This window comes from Crotalus tigris, unplaced genomic scaffold (genome assembly GCF_016545835.1).
Source record: "Crotalus tigris isolate CLP2741 ecotype Arizona unplaced genomic scaffold, ASM1654583v1 scf7180000020588.15403103151:6194809, whole genome shotgun sequence".
Lineage (NCBI taxonomy): Eukaryota > Metazoa > Chordata > Lepidosauria > Squamata > Viperidae > Crotalus > Crotalus tigris.
In genome coordinates, this window is record NW_024098092.1 from 1,068,023 (window position 1) to 1,082,709 (window position 14,687).

General features: G+C 49.4%; 1 protein-coding gene across 1 annotated transcript; it reads left to right on the forward strand.

Moving 5' to 3' along the window:
- Positions 1–14,622, forward strand: EXOSC10 (exosome component 10). The gene is made up of 25 exons (XM_039367667.1): positions 1–222; positions 1,050–1,186; positions 1,707–1,830; positions 1,944–2,048; positions 2,542–2,710; positions 2,866–2,977; positions 3,571–3,646; positions 3,750–3,860; positions 4,140–4,283; positions 4,443–4,633; positions 5,657–5,813; positions 6,791–6,939; positions 7,721–7,771; positions 7,903–8,014; positions 8,270–8,320; positions 9,230–9,308; positions 10,035–10,138; positions 10,268–10,360; positions 10,685–10,759; positions 11,264–11,348; positions 11,973–12,064; positions 12,545–12,710; positions 12,881–12,942; positions 13,771–13,847; positions 14,488–14,622. The coding sequence occupies exons 1-25, from the start codon at positions 109–111 to the stop codon at positions 14,516–14,518; spliced, it is 2,667 nt and encodes an 888-aa protein (XP_039223601.1). The 5' UTR covers positions 1–108; the 3' UTR covers positions 14,519–14,622.
- The last annotated feature ends 65 nt before the right edge of the window (positions 14,623–14,687 follow it).

Below are 14,687 nucleotides of genomic sequence, written 5' to 3' on the forward strand. Positions count from 1 at the left end.
AGAACGCGAGATTTGCCGGGAATCGCCGTGGCTGAGCTGGCCAGCATGGAGGCTGCTTGCTGAGCGGGGCTGTGACGGGGGCGCGGTGGGCCTCGGCCTCGGTGGGCCATGGCGGCGGAGAGCGGCCAGAACGTAGGAAGCACCTCCGAGGCGCCGGCGAAGGAAAGCCGCGGCCCGGCGATGGTGCTCCCGGGCTTTAGAGACGCAGATTCCTTCGTGAAGGTATTCGGGAGCGGAGTGCGCATGCGCCTTGGGCTTCTGGGCATGCCGGGAACTGTAGTCTCGGCGCTTCCTGCCCCTGGTTGTGACGTTCTGTAAAATGCGAATCTCACTTTCCAAAGTGCCGAATTAAATGATGTTAAAAGCGTGGGCGAAGCAAAAAAGTAAAATGGCATTTAGAATGGGCTAAGGCCTTTTTTTTTTTACAAGCCTCTGGCCGTGCAATAAGGACATTTTTGATCCTGGCTGCTGAAATTGTTAGAAGACGTTCCCAAGTTGGGGGGGGGGTATTTTGCAAGGGGGCGAGTGAGTGAGCCCGCGAGTCCTCTGGGAGACGCCCAGCTCTTAGTAACCTTGTACAGCAGTGTTTCTCAACCTTGGACCATTTTAAGGCATGTGGACTTCAACTCCCAGAATTCCACAGCCAGCAATGCTGGCTGTGGAATTCTGGGAGTTGAAGTCCACATGCCTTAAAATGGTCAAGGTTGAGAAACACTGTCGTAGAGCAAAGGGTCTTCAAACTGGGCAACTTTATGACTTGTGGACTTCAACTCCCAGAATTCCTCAGGCAGCCATGGGCTGCCTGAGGAATTCTGGGAGTTGAAATCCACAAGTCTTACAGTTGCCCAGTTTGAAGACTCCCGTTGTAGAGATACCTGCCTGTCGTTTCGTTCGTTCCTGTGCCGGTGGCTTTATTTTGGTGGGAGGAAGCTGGCTTGTGTGTGTGTGTCCACACGCACACAGTGAAAGGCCAACAATTATGGAAATAAAAAGAGAGAAGGGAGAAATGTTACGTGACCGACTCTTGCCATCGTCACCTTTTTGTCCAGCATGCCCTTGGCACAGTGGTCTCGGCCACCAAGGCTTCCTCCGGCCTCCCTCAGCCTGGAGACGAGTACGATTTCTACCGCAGCTTCCCCGGGTTCCAGGCCTACTGCGGAATGCAAGGAGAAAGGCTGCTGCAGTGGTGAGTCTCTACAAGTAGCTGGGCAGAAAGGGAAGACGGTCTGCACGTGGTTTTGACCCCTGGCCCCAGTTAAGTGACACCAGGGAACCCACAGCGGAAGACAAATTGCCCTGCGTGGGTGCAGAAGCATTTGTCTTCCTGCACAGAGCGTCCTTTCCTGCTAATAGATTAATTCTTTTTCTCTCTTCCTTCCTTCCTCTCTTTCTCTCTTCCATTTTCTTTTTTTTCTTTCTTCCTCTTCTCTCTCTCTTCCTCTTTCTCTCTTCCTCTTTCTCTCCTTTCTTTTTCTTCCACTTTCTCTTTTTCTCTTCTTCCTCTCTCTTCCTCTTCCTTTCTTTTTCTCTTTCTTGCTTTCTCTCTTCCTTTCTTTTTCTTTTTCTTTCCCATTTTCTCTTTCTCTTTCCTCTTTTTCTCTTTCTCTTCCTCTCTCTTCTTTCTTTCTTTCTTTCTTTCTTTCTTTCTTTCTTTCTTTCTTTCTTTCTTTCTTTCTTTCTCTTCCACTTTCTCTCTCTCTCCTTAGCATGAGTAAAGTGATGCAGTACCACGGATGCCGGAGCCACCTTCAAGACCACAGCAAGATCACAGAGCTGGAGGACAAGTTTGATCTGCTGGTTGACGCCAACGACGTCATCTTAGAACGAGTGGTGAGCGTACCAGCACCCTTCCGTGAAGGCTCCCGTGGGATCACCCTGTGGTTCCCCTTTTGTCCTTGTGACCCGTGCGACGGGCCCACAACTTCCTTCTCTGAAAATTTCAGGGCATGTTGCTGGACGAAGTTGCCGGAGTGAACAAGAACCAGCAGCCGGTGCTTCCCACAGGCTTACAGCCTCCCAAGACCATCATCTCCAGCTGGAATCGCAAGGTGACAAAACATTTCGGCTTGGCAGGGTTTACTTCTAGGCCAACTTTCCCTAAACTGCTTCTCTCTGCCTGACCTCGGTCGATTACAGTTGTCCTCCCGCTAGTTTGGGAAAGCTGAGAGTTTTAAGCTCTCCAGTTCTGCAGGGGTCCAGGCTGACAATTTGACCAGGCGGTGTTTTTGTAAAACAGGGTTAGATAAAAGCAGGGCTCTTCCAACTTGGCCCTTTGATGACTTGTGGACTTCAACTCCCAGAATTCCTCAGCCAGGCACGCGTGCCTGGCTGAGGAATTCTGGGAGTTGAAGTCCACAAGTCATCAAAGGGCCAAGTTTGAAGACTCCTGGGTAAAAGCATGGCTCTGTGATTCAAAAGCCGTGTATTTTCAAATCCGAGCCAGGGGCGGAAAAAATTAAACATTTACCAGCTGAGAGTTTCCCAAGAGCATCTAAACTGGAGAAAAAGTCTCACCTTGGCCTCCAATTTCCCTTTTCCCAGCCCAACCGGGACGCCAGCCCGAGGTCGAATCTGGAGACCTTCCGCCTTCTCCACGCGAAGAACATTGCCCGCCCTCAGTTCAAGTTCCACGAGAAGGTGGACAATTCCAACACCCCGTTTGTGCCCAAACTCTTCATCAAGCCTAACGCTCTGAGGCCCTTGCCCCAAGGTGCGAGGGAAGGGCGGGAGAAATAGTGGGGTCGAGCAGACAGATCTTACCTTTGGGCTGGCTGTTCCTTCCAACAGCAATAGCCTTGGGGTAATTGGCCACCCCTGAGAGCATCAAGCTGGCTGAACCTCCTCACCTGGTTTGCCTCTCTCCAGCCCTCCTGAAAAGCCGTCAAGAGCGGAAGGAGCGTCCGGAAGACCTGGATGTTCCCGCAGCCCTGGCTGACTTCCTCCACCAGCAAAGGACCCAGAAGACGGAGCAGGACATGTAAGAACAGGAAGTTTAATTTTGACGTCTGTGGAGGTTCTCCCAAAGGCCCCAAAGGTGTCTTTTTTCAGGAGGCTTCCTTGTTTTTCCTTTGAAGACATTTCCCTTCTCATCCCAGAAGATCCTTCCGCTCTGACCGGTGGGGACTGGGTGGGGAAAGTTTAATTTTATTTCATCCCTTAGATGCGTCACGGCACTCCATGGATTTAATTGATTAAATTGGTTAAGACTTTGGGCAATTTTTTTTTTTAAAAAAAGGATTCAAACAGTTAAAGCCCACCTCAACAGGCAGCCCGGACTAAATCTGCAGAAGGTGTTTCTCCTAGCGTCCTCTCGCATCTGCGTCTCCCAGTGAATTCAGAGCCATTTTGCCTTTGGAATTCCAGGAAATTCTTTTTAAGTTATATAGCCACTCATCTCCCCTTATTGACTCCGGGCAGCTGTATATTTCCAATAAATAGATTTTAGATTTTAGAAAGTTTGAGAATCAACCTACCGCCTCGGTTGTTTTCTATTCATTCCTGGTGCTACCTTTCGTAGTTAGGAACCACAATCTTCGTTCCTGATTGTATTGTTCTTTCGGATTCCTGCAGGTTTGCTCACCCGTATCGGTATGAACTGGAACATTTTTCAGTGCCTGCAGAATTTCTTGAAAAGCCTCAGGTCCAGGTGAGCGTCGGGCCAGGTCCTCCACCTTCCTCTTCCTGGGCTGTGCAGCTGAAGCTACCGTGCTTCTTCCGTTCGTTCGTTCATTTTTTTTCTCTCTGGCCAGCTGTTCCGACCACTGGCGGAGACTCCCTGCCACTTGGTTTCCACCTTGGAGGGTTTGGTGGATCTGAACGAGAAGCTCGTGGGCTGCAAAGAGTTCGCTTTGGATTTAGAGGTGAGCCTCTTTGGTGTGGCGTCTTTTTCTTTTAGGCTTGCTAAAAATAAATAAATAAAAATGAGGGGCCGAGAGTTGGGCTTCCAGAAATGGAGAAACGTTAGCAGACCCCTGGCCTGTACCATGCCACGCATCCAACAAAACAGTAAGATCTGCAGCAATGAAAAAAATCCTGAACTTTACTTGGACAGCCGAGCTGGAGGTGGACAAGTAGATGTGAGGCTGTCTCATTACCTCCTGTGTCGAGCGCTCTTTTCTTTCTCTCCTGCACTCCCGTAGCACCATTCCTATCGGAGTTTCTTGGGGCTGACCTGCCTGATGCAAATTTCTACCCGGACAGAAGACTTTCTCGTTGACCCTTTTGAGCTGCGCAGCCACTTGTACATCTTGAACGAGACTTTCACCGATCCTGCAAGTGTCAAGGTGATGAGAACGAGGCAGATTTGATGCAGGCACCGTCATTTCCCCATTTCTGGTGCAGCTGGGCCAAGGAGGAGCCCTTTGCCAGAATCTGGAGCGGGCAGGGGCCCAACGGGAAGCCGAGAGGCGGCGTTTCACGTTCTGTTGACGGGGGTTCCGCAGGTCCTTCACGGCGCTGATTCGGATGTGGAATGGCTTCAGAGGGACTTTGGCCTCTATCTGGTGAACGTCTTCGACACTCACCAGGCGGCCCGGCTGCTCAGCCTCGGACGTCACTCTCTCCACCACCTGCTGAAACTCTATTGTGACGTGGATGCCAAGAAGCAGTATCAACTGGCCGACTGGAGGATCCGGTAAGATTTGTCCCTGTGGGGGTGGGAAAAGCCTTTTCAAGATTGCAGATCCCCTTTTCATTCATTCGGTCACTTTCGATCCTTTTAGCTTAAGAAGAAAGAAGTTGGGGCTTTGGAAAAAGTGCAGAGAAGAGCAACTAAGAGGATCAAAGGCCTGGAGACAAAAACATATGAAGAACGGTTGCAGGAATTGGGTATATTTAGTCTAGAGAAAAAGAGGACTTAAAGGGTGACATGATAGCAATCTTCCAGTATTTCAGGGGCTGCCCCAAAGAAGAAGGAGTCAAGCTATTCTCCAAAGCGCCTGAAGGCAGGACAAGAAGCAACGGGTGGAAACTAAGCAAGGAGAGAAGCAACCTGGAACTAAGGAGAAACTTCCTAACGGTGAGGACAATTAACCAGGAGAACAGCTTGCCTCAAGAAGTTGTGGGTGCTCCATCACCAGAGGTTTTTAAGAAAAGAGTGAACAGCCACCTGTCTGAAATGGTTAATTGTTCTCATTGTCAGGAAGTTTCTCCTTAATTCCAGGTTGATTAGTTTCCATCCGTTGCTTCTTGTCCTGCTTTCAGACGCTTTGGAGAATAGCTTGACTTCCTCTTCTTTGGGGCAGCCCCTGAGAGACTGGAAGACTGCTATCATGTCCCCCCTCGTCCTTCTCTGTTAAACTAGACACACCCAATTCCAGCAACCATTCCTTATATGCTTTAGCCTCCAGTCCCCTAATCACCTTTGTCGCTCTTCTCTGTACTTTTTTAGTCTCAACATCTTTTTTACATCGTGGTGACCAAAACTGGATGCCTGTTCCTAACTTAATAACTGCAGTGATTCACTTAACAAGGTGGTAAAATGGGGCAAAATTCTCTCAACTGTCTTGCTTGGATCACAGCTTGGCCAATACAGATAGCCCTCAACTTAGGCCCAATTGTGACATAAGTATTTTAGGAATAAGCGGAGGTAGAAATACTTGAGAATCCACGTACGATCCTTGGGCCAACCCTGTTCTTCTCTGGCCTTGTTTTCCAGCCCGCTGCCAGAGGAAATGGTCTTTTATGCCCGCGAGGACACCCACTACTTGCTGTATATCTACGACAGAGTGAGAGAGGCTCTTTGGGAAATGGCCAACGAGCAGCCCACTCAGCTCCAAGTGGTTTGGCAGCGAAGCCGGGACCTCTGCTTAAAGGTGAGGGCAGAGAAAGCAGAACCATCCATGGACTCAAGCAGAGAAGAGAATCGGTTACATTAGCCCAGTGGTTCTCCACCTGTGGGTCGGGACCCCATTTGGGGTCGAACGACCATTTCACGGGGGTCACCAAACAATGCAGTCCGCCATTTTTTCCCCCATTTCCTTGGCTGTGCTACTCCCTTTTATTCTACTGGCTTTTGAAAGCCAATAGAATCGACTCTCTTGAATAGAGTCTCATTCTATTGGCTTTCCAAAGCCAATAGGAATTGTCCAGGCTATCTCTGCCCTGCTGAGCCCGCCAAAAGTCCCATTCTGCAAACGGTGCTGCACCAGTTGAGTAGCCCTCGACTTACGACCGGTGGAGTAGTCCTCGACTTACGACCGGTTGGGGGTCACAGCATTAAAAAGGTTGAGAACCACTGCATTAGAGGAACATCTATTGCAGGGGTTTTCAAACTCGGCTCTTTTATGACTTGTGGACTTCAGCTCCCAGAATTCTTCAGCCAGCATGCACACTGGCTGAGGAATTCTGGCAGTTGAAGTCCTAAAAGGGCTAAGTTTGAAGACCCCTGATCTATTGAGTCTTGCCTGTTAACAATTTTGGAAGTGAGGACGGTTAAATTGTCACGTACACGGTGTACTAATCTCCACCTTCCTGAGCAGCAGATTAAATCCTGCAAAAGGGGCCGAGAGAAAGAAACTGTCGGAACTGATTGAACTCGGGCAAGTTAATAGATTTTTTTTTTTAATGTAGAGTTTTGACATGCCGCCATAGACACTCACACACATTAAGGACCACAACCGTGCCACCTAGAAATGGGAATTTAAAATAAATATTGGGGTGCCTACATAGAAGGACGCCTCTATTTCTATTTTCCAGAGGATTGGCTTGGGTTGGTTCAGTAGCCCGTTCCCTGGAGCAGAAAACCACGGATGTTTCCCAGACTAAATGTGTTGATCTCTTTCACAATTAGAAATATACCAAGCCCATCTTCACGGACGACTCGTACCTTGAACTTTATCGCAAGCAGAAAAAGCACCTGAACACCCAGCAACTAACAGCTTTTCGGCTGCTCTTTGCCTGGAGGGACAAAATGGCGCGCCAAGAGGATGAGAGCACGGGGTGAGGAAAATGGCTACTGGGCACCTCTGTTGGTTGTTACCAAACCATCAGTTTGTCTTTGACTTTTTAGTTACATAAGAGATTCTGTCAACCTCCAGCTCGAATAGCCAAATAAAAAAATCCAGGATTGTTTTCTTTCCTGAAAAGCTGTTTATTGAGCATAGGGCCTGATATAGGCAAGGTAAAACTAACTCTCAAATCCCAAGGCATCAGACCGTAACATATAAGAATGACTTTCTCAGCCAAACACCCCCCCCCCCCAGGTCTGTGTAGCTCATGTAAACAAGTCCGCTGTGTTATGGGAACCGTCTGCTATCTTCTTCACACCTGCTAGATTATCCTTGACAGTTTTCCAGACTGTTGGCTCTCAGTAAACTTCCATAGAAACTGGAGAGGTTTCGTTTCTCTAACTCAGAGCTCTTCAAACTTGGCCCTTTGATGACTTGTGGACTTCAGCTCCCAGAATTCCTCAGCCAGCGTGCCCACAAGTCATCAAAGGGCCATGTTTGAAGACCCCTGCTCTAACTAATCCAGTTGAAAGCAACGCCTCCCTCCCCACCTCGTCTGATGGCAAGTTAAAAACAGGCACAGTGGCTGCTAAGTTTTCACTCTTGACAGATTCTTGGCGAGATCCACGGGAACGGGGGACCCCTTCGCATCCCCAGCAGAGCAGATATTTGATCAGGACCAGCTGAAAAGAGTTCTGCTCTAGCCACAGTTGATCAAATGTGGACTCAACAGCAACTAATTCCTCTTCCTGGTCTTGTCTTGTCTTCTGCAGATACGTCCTCCCCAATCACATGTTGTTAAAAATAGCCGAGGAGCTGCCCAAGTAAGTCTCTTGATTCTACAGGCGGGTATCTTGAATGAGACGATGGCCGTTCAAGACTGTTGTTCTTCCCTTTGTAAGTAAAAAAACCCAACAACGGTTCCTTCACCCTTCCTGCTTATCTGCACTTATAGGGAGCCACAGGGAATCGCTGCCTGCTGTAACCCAATCCCGCCTCTGGTCCGCCAGCAGCTGAACGAAATGCATCTCCTCATCGGCCAGGCTCGAGAGATGCCCTTGTTGAAGGTAAGGTGAACGGCCTCTTCCGTTGAAGTATCGGAGCAGAGGGGCTGGCCAAAAGAAAGAAAAAAAATTTGGGAAACCCCACGTTTAAAAAATCTTATCTGGATGAGTGTTTTCCTGCACAATGAGCAACACTGATGGACGTTCCACTGAGAAGAATGGAGGAAGAGGGTGTTCGTACAATCTTTTTTCTTCTGCTTTGAATTCTTTTCCAGGTCAGTTTCCTTATTGTTTCAATTTATTTTGTCCCCCTCTTAGTCAGAATGTGCGGCTGGCGTGAGAAAAAAAGAGCCTCTTCAGAATCTAGAGGTATGCAGCCTTTGATATCCAGTTCCCATTTCCATCCCTTGTTGCTGTGAATTTCCTGTATTTGAAGGACGTCTTGGATCAATTTCTGGGTTGCCCGGCCTTTTCCCCCCGGCTCTCCTTCTGGAAGGTTCCAGATGTTCTTTCCCTACACTCGCCATAACCTGATTTGGGGTTCCCCACAAACGGCCAAACGATTAGGAAAGGGTTGTGTCGATGCCATTGAAGCTCCTTGCGTTGATTGCAGAGAGATTGAAGTTCAAGTCCTTTTCATTTTGGTCCTGCCTCTTGCCTTGAAGAGTTTTGGTCCAGGAGGACAACAAAATTAATATAATCCACAGTAGGACAACAAAATTAATATAATCCACAGTAGCCTTTAAAAAAAAAAAGCCTCTGGACTTAGCTGAGTTACTTTCTCGCTCCTCTGAGGCCCTGCAAAGTTTGGATAATTTCAGCTACTAGAATCTCTTAACTACCATGTTTTTTTTTTCTTTTACTTATTGTTCCTTTTGAGAGCTTTATTATTTAATGTCTAGTGTGTATGCATAGTCTAGTGAAAAGAAGGACTAGGGGGTGATGCGATAGCAGCATTGCCATATTTGGAGGGCTGCCACAAAGAAGGGGAGCGGGGTGTCAGAACTATTTTCCGAAGCACCGGAACGCAAGCCAGGAAACGACGGATCAAGGAGAGAGAAGCAACCTGGAACGAAGGAGAAATTTCCTAAGAAGGGAGAACAATTAACCAGAGGGACAGAAGTTGTGGGGTGCTCCAGCACTGGAGGCGTTTAAGAAGAGACTGGACCACCGTTTGTCTGAAGTGGTCGAGGGTCTCCTGCTTGAGCAGGGGGTTGGACTAGATGACCTCCAGGGTCCCTCCCAACTCTTTTCATTCTGTTCTTTTGGTTTTGTCAGAAACCGGAGAACCTTTTGTTTGGGCCTCACGACAGGTCCCACAGTTCCCAGGAGGAGAAGCTCAACTATTTGGATCACGGTAAAATTCTGGAATGGGGGAGAGGAAGCGTCTTTAGCCCCTGAAGGGGAGTGGGGGGGGGCAGATCATGACCCCGGAGGGATGCAAAACCTCTGGTGGGCAAGGCAGAAATCTTAAATCAGTGGTTCTCCACCTGTGGGTCGGGACCCCATTTGGGGTCGAACGACCATTTCACGGGGGTCGCCAAACAACACAGTCCGCCATTTTCTTTTCCCCTTTTCCTTAGCTGTGCTACTCCCTTTTATTCTATTGGCTTTGGAAAGCCAATAGAATAGACTCTCTTGAATAGAGTCTAATTCTCTTGGCTTTCCAAAGCCAATAGGAATTGTCCAGGCTGTCTCTGCCCTGCTGAGCCCGCCAAAAGTCCCCTTCTGCAAACGGTGCTGCACCCGTTGAGTAGTCCTCGACTTACGACCGGTGGAGTAGTCCTCGACTTACGACCGGTTGGGGGTCGCGGCATTAAAAAGGTTGAGAACCACTGCCTTAAATATTGGAAGCCAGGCTGCTGTTTTCTTTTTCTGTCTCACCTTTCCCTGTGTCGCCCTCTCCCAAAATTAACTTGTAAGAGTTCCAGTTGTATCATGTTCACCAAAACTTATGGTGATTAAAAAAAGGTGGACCCTGTCCAAAGATTCCTGGGAGAGCAAGAGATGGATTTTGTTTTTATTTTTAAAAGTAAATTATTATTGCCTAATTTCTTTTCTTCTGCTCCTTCGTTTCCGGAAGACCCTGGACTGCCTTTGGAGCACGCAAAGCTCTTTTGGGAAGCGGAGCAGATGGGCCAGCCCCCCTTGTGTCTCCAGTTAAGAGCTAGCATCAGTGTTTTTAACGTGAGTTTGGGCAGCTGAGAAGGATTCATAGGTGGGGGGGGGGAGAGGAGAGGGAAACGGGCCGGATCGGAACGTCGGGATTCAAAAGCAAATTATAGGGCTGGCGACACCTTTCCTGTCTTCCCGAAGGAGCCCGAAGAGGAGCAAGAAGGCAAGAACTTAACGGTGGCCCAGCTGAAAGCTCAGCATATCATGGAGTCCTTTGAGAACCCCTTTCGAATGGTAAAAACACCATTGACTGTTACTCTTTGACATCTAAAGGAGGTGCAAATAGATACCGTAACCAGGGGTCCCCAATTCCCGGTCCACGGCATGCCAGCAACCGGGCCGCACAAACAAGCAAAGCCCCGTTCTCAGGAGGCAGGCAGTGCACAAAACCACACACCCTCCAGTCTGTGGAAAAACCTCTCTCCATGCCACCGGTGCCCCAAAGGTTGGGATACCTCTGCCGTAACCGATAACCCAGCCCTTAGGTGTGTCCATGCACTCTTGCCTTAACTAAAGCGATTTAGCTGCCCCTTGTTTTGTTTTTTTTACTCCTCTTAGTATTTGCCAGCAGAGCTCAACCCGGTTCACATCTCTCAGGCTGCCAAGGCTGACCCGTCCTCAAAAATCTACGAGGTAAGAACCTCTTCAAAAAAAAAAGGCTTCCGAATCCAGTGACCGGTTTGTTGGAGCTAGAGCAGTGGTGGCGAACCTATGGCACGGGTGCCAGAGGCGGCACTCGGAGCTCTCTCTGTGGGCACGGGCGCCGTCGCCCCAGTCCTAGGCCTTCAGCTGGGTTTTATAAAAACTTTTTGCTTTAGGCCTCCACCACCGTGTGCAAAAAAAAAATATTCAATCGGTCAATTTCAACTTCTCGCGGGAAAAAGAAAGTTCTTGCAAAGTTGGAATTGATTGATTGAACTTTTTAGTCCCACCCAGTCGGCCGTTACCACCACAGCCGTGCCCACCCAATGGGCCACACCCACCCGGCACCTGACGATGCATAAGTGGGTTTTGGGTTGCAGTTTGGGCCCTCGGTCTCTAAAGGGTTCGCCATCACTGAGCTAGAATCTTCCGGCACCCTTGCAGTGGCCTTCTGTCCATGATTCGGCTTCTCAAAGGCTGCCTTCTGTCTTCCAGATCAGTAATCGGTGGAAGCTGCTCAGCCAGGCCCAGCTTCAGGCTGGAGCAAAGAAAGGATCTGCCAAGCAAAAACCTCAGGCGGGTGAGGCTGGGTGGTTTTGCCTTCTTCCTGGGGGGGGGTCCATTAAGAAGGAAGCCCAAGGCCTACTTTTGATGCAGGATCCCCCCCCCCCGAGTCCTTCCCCATGGGGTTAGCAATCTAAAGCAGCGGTCCCAAACCTTTGCGGCTTAGCCTGTGGGGTGGGGGGGGGGAGAGGGGAACTGGGCTGTGCGAGTGGACAAGTTCACAGCTCAACTTGCGTGAACGGCAGGCCGGCGCACACACGTGAGTGCTTGCCGGCCCGCTGCTTGCGCGAGTTAAGCTGCATGCATGCGGGCTCAGGCCCACCACTTTCGTGGCCCAATTCCGAATAGGCCACTGCCCGGGGCTTGGGGACCCCTGGTCTAGAATACATAAGTGAGCATCAGTGTGCATCTTATTTGAAGAGTAAATGCTGCAATCAAAGCAAGTTGCTTCCGGGGGGGGAGAAGGGAAGGGGGAGGCTTGTGTTAGTGATCTGTTCCCACCAAAGCCCAGTGAAAAGGTCTTAGCGGCGATCCAGCAAAGCTCCGCTTGTGTTCAAGAGGGAAGTTCTCCCTTCCCTCCCTCACTCCGTCCTTTCCTTCCTTCCTTCCTTCCTTCCTTCCTTCCTTCCTCCCTTCACAGCCTCCATTCCCCAAGCAGCCCCGAAGGAGGCAGCAGAGAAGGAGCTCCAAATCAAAGACACGGAGAACGTCTCTGTTCGCCAGTTAGCTGCCGTGAGTGTCAACCCTGGGGAGAACTAGGGTGCGCAAAGAATCCGAGACCTGTGTGCAAACCTACCTCAGGAAGGACTAGAAACTTGAGCAGACCAGCTGGCTGAGGGTGACATCCTCCCCCACTGACCCTGTTCTCGCCAGAGCTGTAAAATCTGGGGAGGGGGGGCAGCTAGGAGGAAGCCCATGACTGAAGGATGCCCTTCACGCTGGGAGGGAGGGGCCTCATAGGAGGGAGGGGCCTAGAGTGGGCGGGGCCACTGAGGGGCGAAGAGATCATCGCCAGAATCCACTACGGAAGCCGTGGAGCGGAGTTCATTAGTGCTGGATTACAGCTGGCACGATTCCAGTTTTGGACCCCGTATATTCCAGTCGAAGCAGCTGCAGTTTCCGCTTTCGCAACGGGAGCGAGAATTTTGTGCTGCCTCCCTGGAGACCGTGCGGAGTTCTTTTCTCCTTCCTTGTTTGTGTTTGCGTTTCCAGCAAGAACAGGCTGCCCCAAAGCGGGAGGCGGCAGAGGAGAATCCTGCGACGGAGACCCTCCAGAAGAAAAAGGCCAGGCCTGACTCTCCACAGCCGGAAGCAGACGCTGCCGCCAGCCGTTTCACACCCTTCGACTACAGCAAATCCGATTTTCGAGTCTTTGCGGGTAAAAACCGCCCTTCCTTTGCTTCTTCAGCTGCCCCCCAACCTGGGCACTGAACCCCCAGGCGCTTTGGTGTTTTTCTTGCCTCCCTCCTGTTGCTTTCTTGGCTTGGCAGCTTTGTACCCGTCTTTCTTCCTAAGAGGATCCCGTTGGGCTCTTCCCTTTTTTTTCAGGGAGCAGCAAATCCAAGCCACCGCGGCAATTTAATCCCGCCATCCAGGCCCTGGGCAGCAAGGTATTTCTTTATCACTCCATCTTTATTATTTGTATAAATAACTCAAGGCAGCGGACGTACCTAATCTTCCAGTCTCCTCCTGTTTTCCTCCACAACCACATCCCTGTGAGGTGGATTAGGGTGAAAGAAAGGGACTGGCCCAGCCAGCTTTCAGGCCTAAGGTGGGACTAGAACTCACAACCTTGGCCCAGTGCCTTAACCACTAGATGCAAGTGGCTCTCTGCCAAGACTGTCGTTCGCTGCTTCAGAGGAGAAAGTTAGAGAAAGAAAGAAAGAAAGAAAGAAAGAAAGAAAGAAAGAAAGAAAGAAAGAAAGAAAGAAAGAAGAGAGAGGGAGGGAGGGAGGGAGGGAATGAAGGAAAAGAGGGAGGGAGGAAAGGCAAGAATGGAAGGAAGGAAAAGGGAGGGAGGGAAGAAAGGGAAGGAAGGAAGGAAGGAAGAAAGAAAGAGAAAAAAGAGAAAGAAAGAAAGAAAAAGAAAACTTTATTTGCTTTCCATATCTTATCTGATGCCTCGGTGTGACTTCTCTGGGCACTTTCCCTTGGCCCAGCCAACAGATCACAAAAATCAGGCTGCTATGTGTTGTGCACTGTGTTCTGTTGTGGCTCTTCCAGATAGGAGAAACCAAGAGGGGGCTGTTGTGATGGGCGGATCTGATTGGGGGGGGGGGCTGGCCGATGTTCGGCCAGACCACGTATTGCAAATATTATCATTACGGAGGGAAAAATAAAATCACCAAGACTTTCAACCAGATCATTTATCCATTTCGCTGTTCTTTTTTTTTTTTTTCTCCTCTCCCCCCCCAAAAAAAACAACCCCCAACCTCCAGAAATTTTCAGGAGCCGGCAAATCACAGCAACCAGCCGGAACAAAAAGCATGTCTTTCACAGGTGGAAAATCCAACAGGTAGGGTAGAGTTAATAAAGTGCTTTAAAAAAACAAACAAACAACAGCTGGAATATTGGAACTGCAGATAGTCCTCAACGTACAGTCACAACAGAGCCCCCCTTTTCTGTCGCAAAGTGAGACCGTTGCTAAGGGAGGCTTGTCCCACTTGACCGCCTTTCTCCTCACTGTTATTGAATCACTGCAGTTGTTAGTAACCCGGCTGTTGCGTGAATCTGGTAGACTTTGTTAGAGGGCTGCCAAAAGGGAACACATGGCCCTGGGACCCCAGCAACTGTCCAATACTTGTCAGTGGCCAAGCAGTCGAATTTTTAACATGTGACATGGGGATTCTGCAATCCGTTGCAAGTGTGAAAAATGGGTCGTGTTACTTTTTTTCAGCGCCACTATACTTTTGCACGGTCACGAAACAAATGGCTGTTAAGTCAAGGGCGCCCTGTCCCTTGCAGATAAGACTGGCAAGGGTTCTAGTCCCTAATATGTCACGCCACCGTTTGGTGACCGTTTGCCCTCCTGCGCTGAAATGGGACAGGAAGTAAAGCAGTTGGGCAATTTCCCCTGATGCTTAAATTGTTCCACCTTTAAACCGTATTATTCATTCAGCTCTCTCTCCTTACCTTTTCTGCCATTCCTCCCGCAGGGGTTTTCGCCACAATTGGCCCAAAAGATAACACCGTTGGAGGACGTTTTGGCAAGATGCGAGAAACTCCTGGCGCTTTTTTTTTTTTTTTGTATGGATACCCGTTTTCAATGTTGTTTTTTTTAAAAAAAAAAACCACACAATTAAAGTGCTTTTCTTTCTCCTGAAAAGGAAGGAAAGGCAAGTTTAAATTAAGCGGT

Bases quoted from the DNA above. Each gene is read 5' to 3' on its own strand.
- EXOSC10 (XM_039367667.1), top strand. From the start codon at position 109: ATGGCGGCGGAGAGCGGCCAGAACGTAGGAAGCACCTCCGAGGCGCCG. The intron at 2,711-2,865 runs GTGCGAGGGAAG...GCCTCTCTCCAG, and splicing joins TCTGAGGCCCTTGCCCCAAG to CCCTCCTGAAAAGCCGTCAA. The intron at 12,943-13,770 runs GTATTTCTTTAT...CCCAACCTCCAG, and splicing joins TCCAGGCCCTGGGCAGCAAG to AAATTTTCAGGAGCCGGCAA.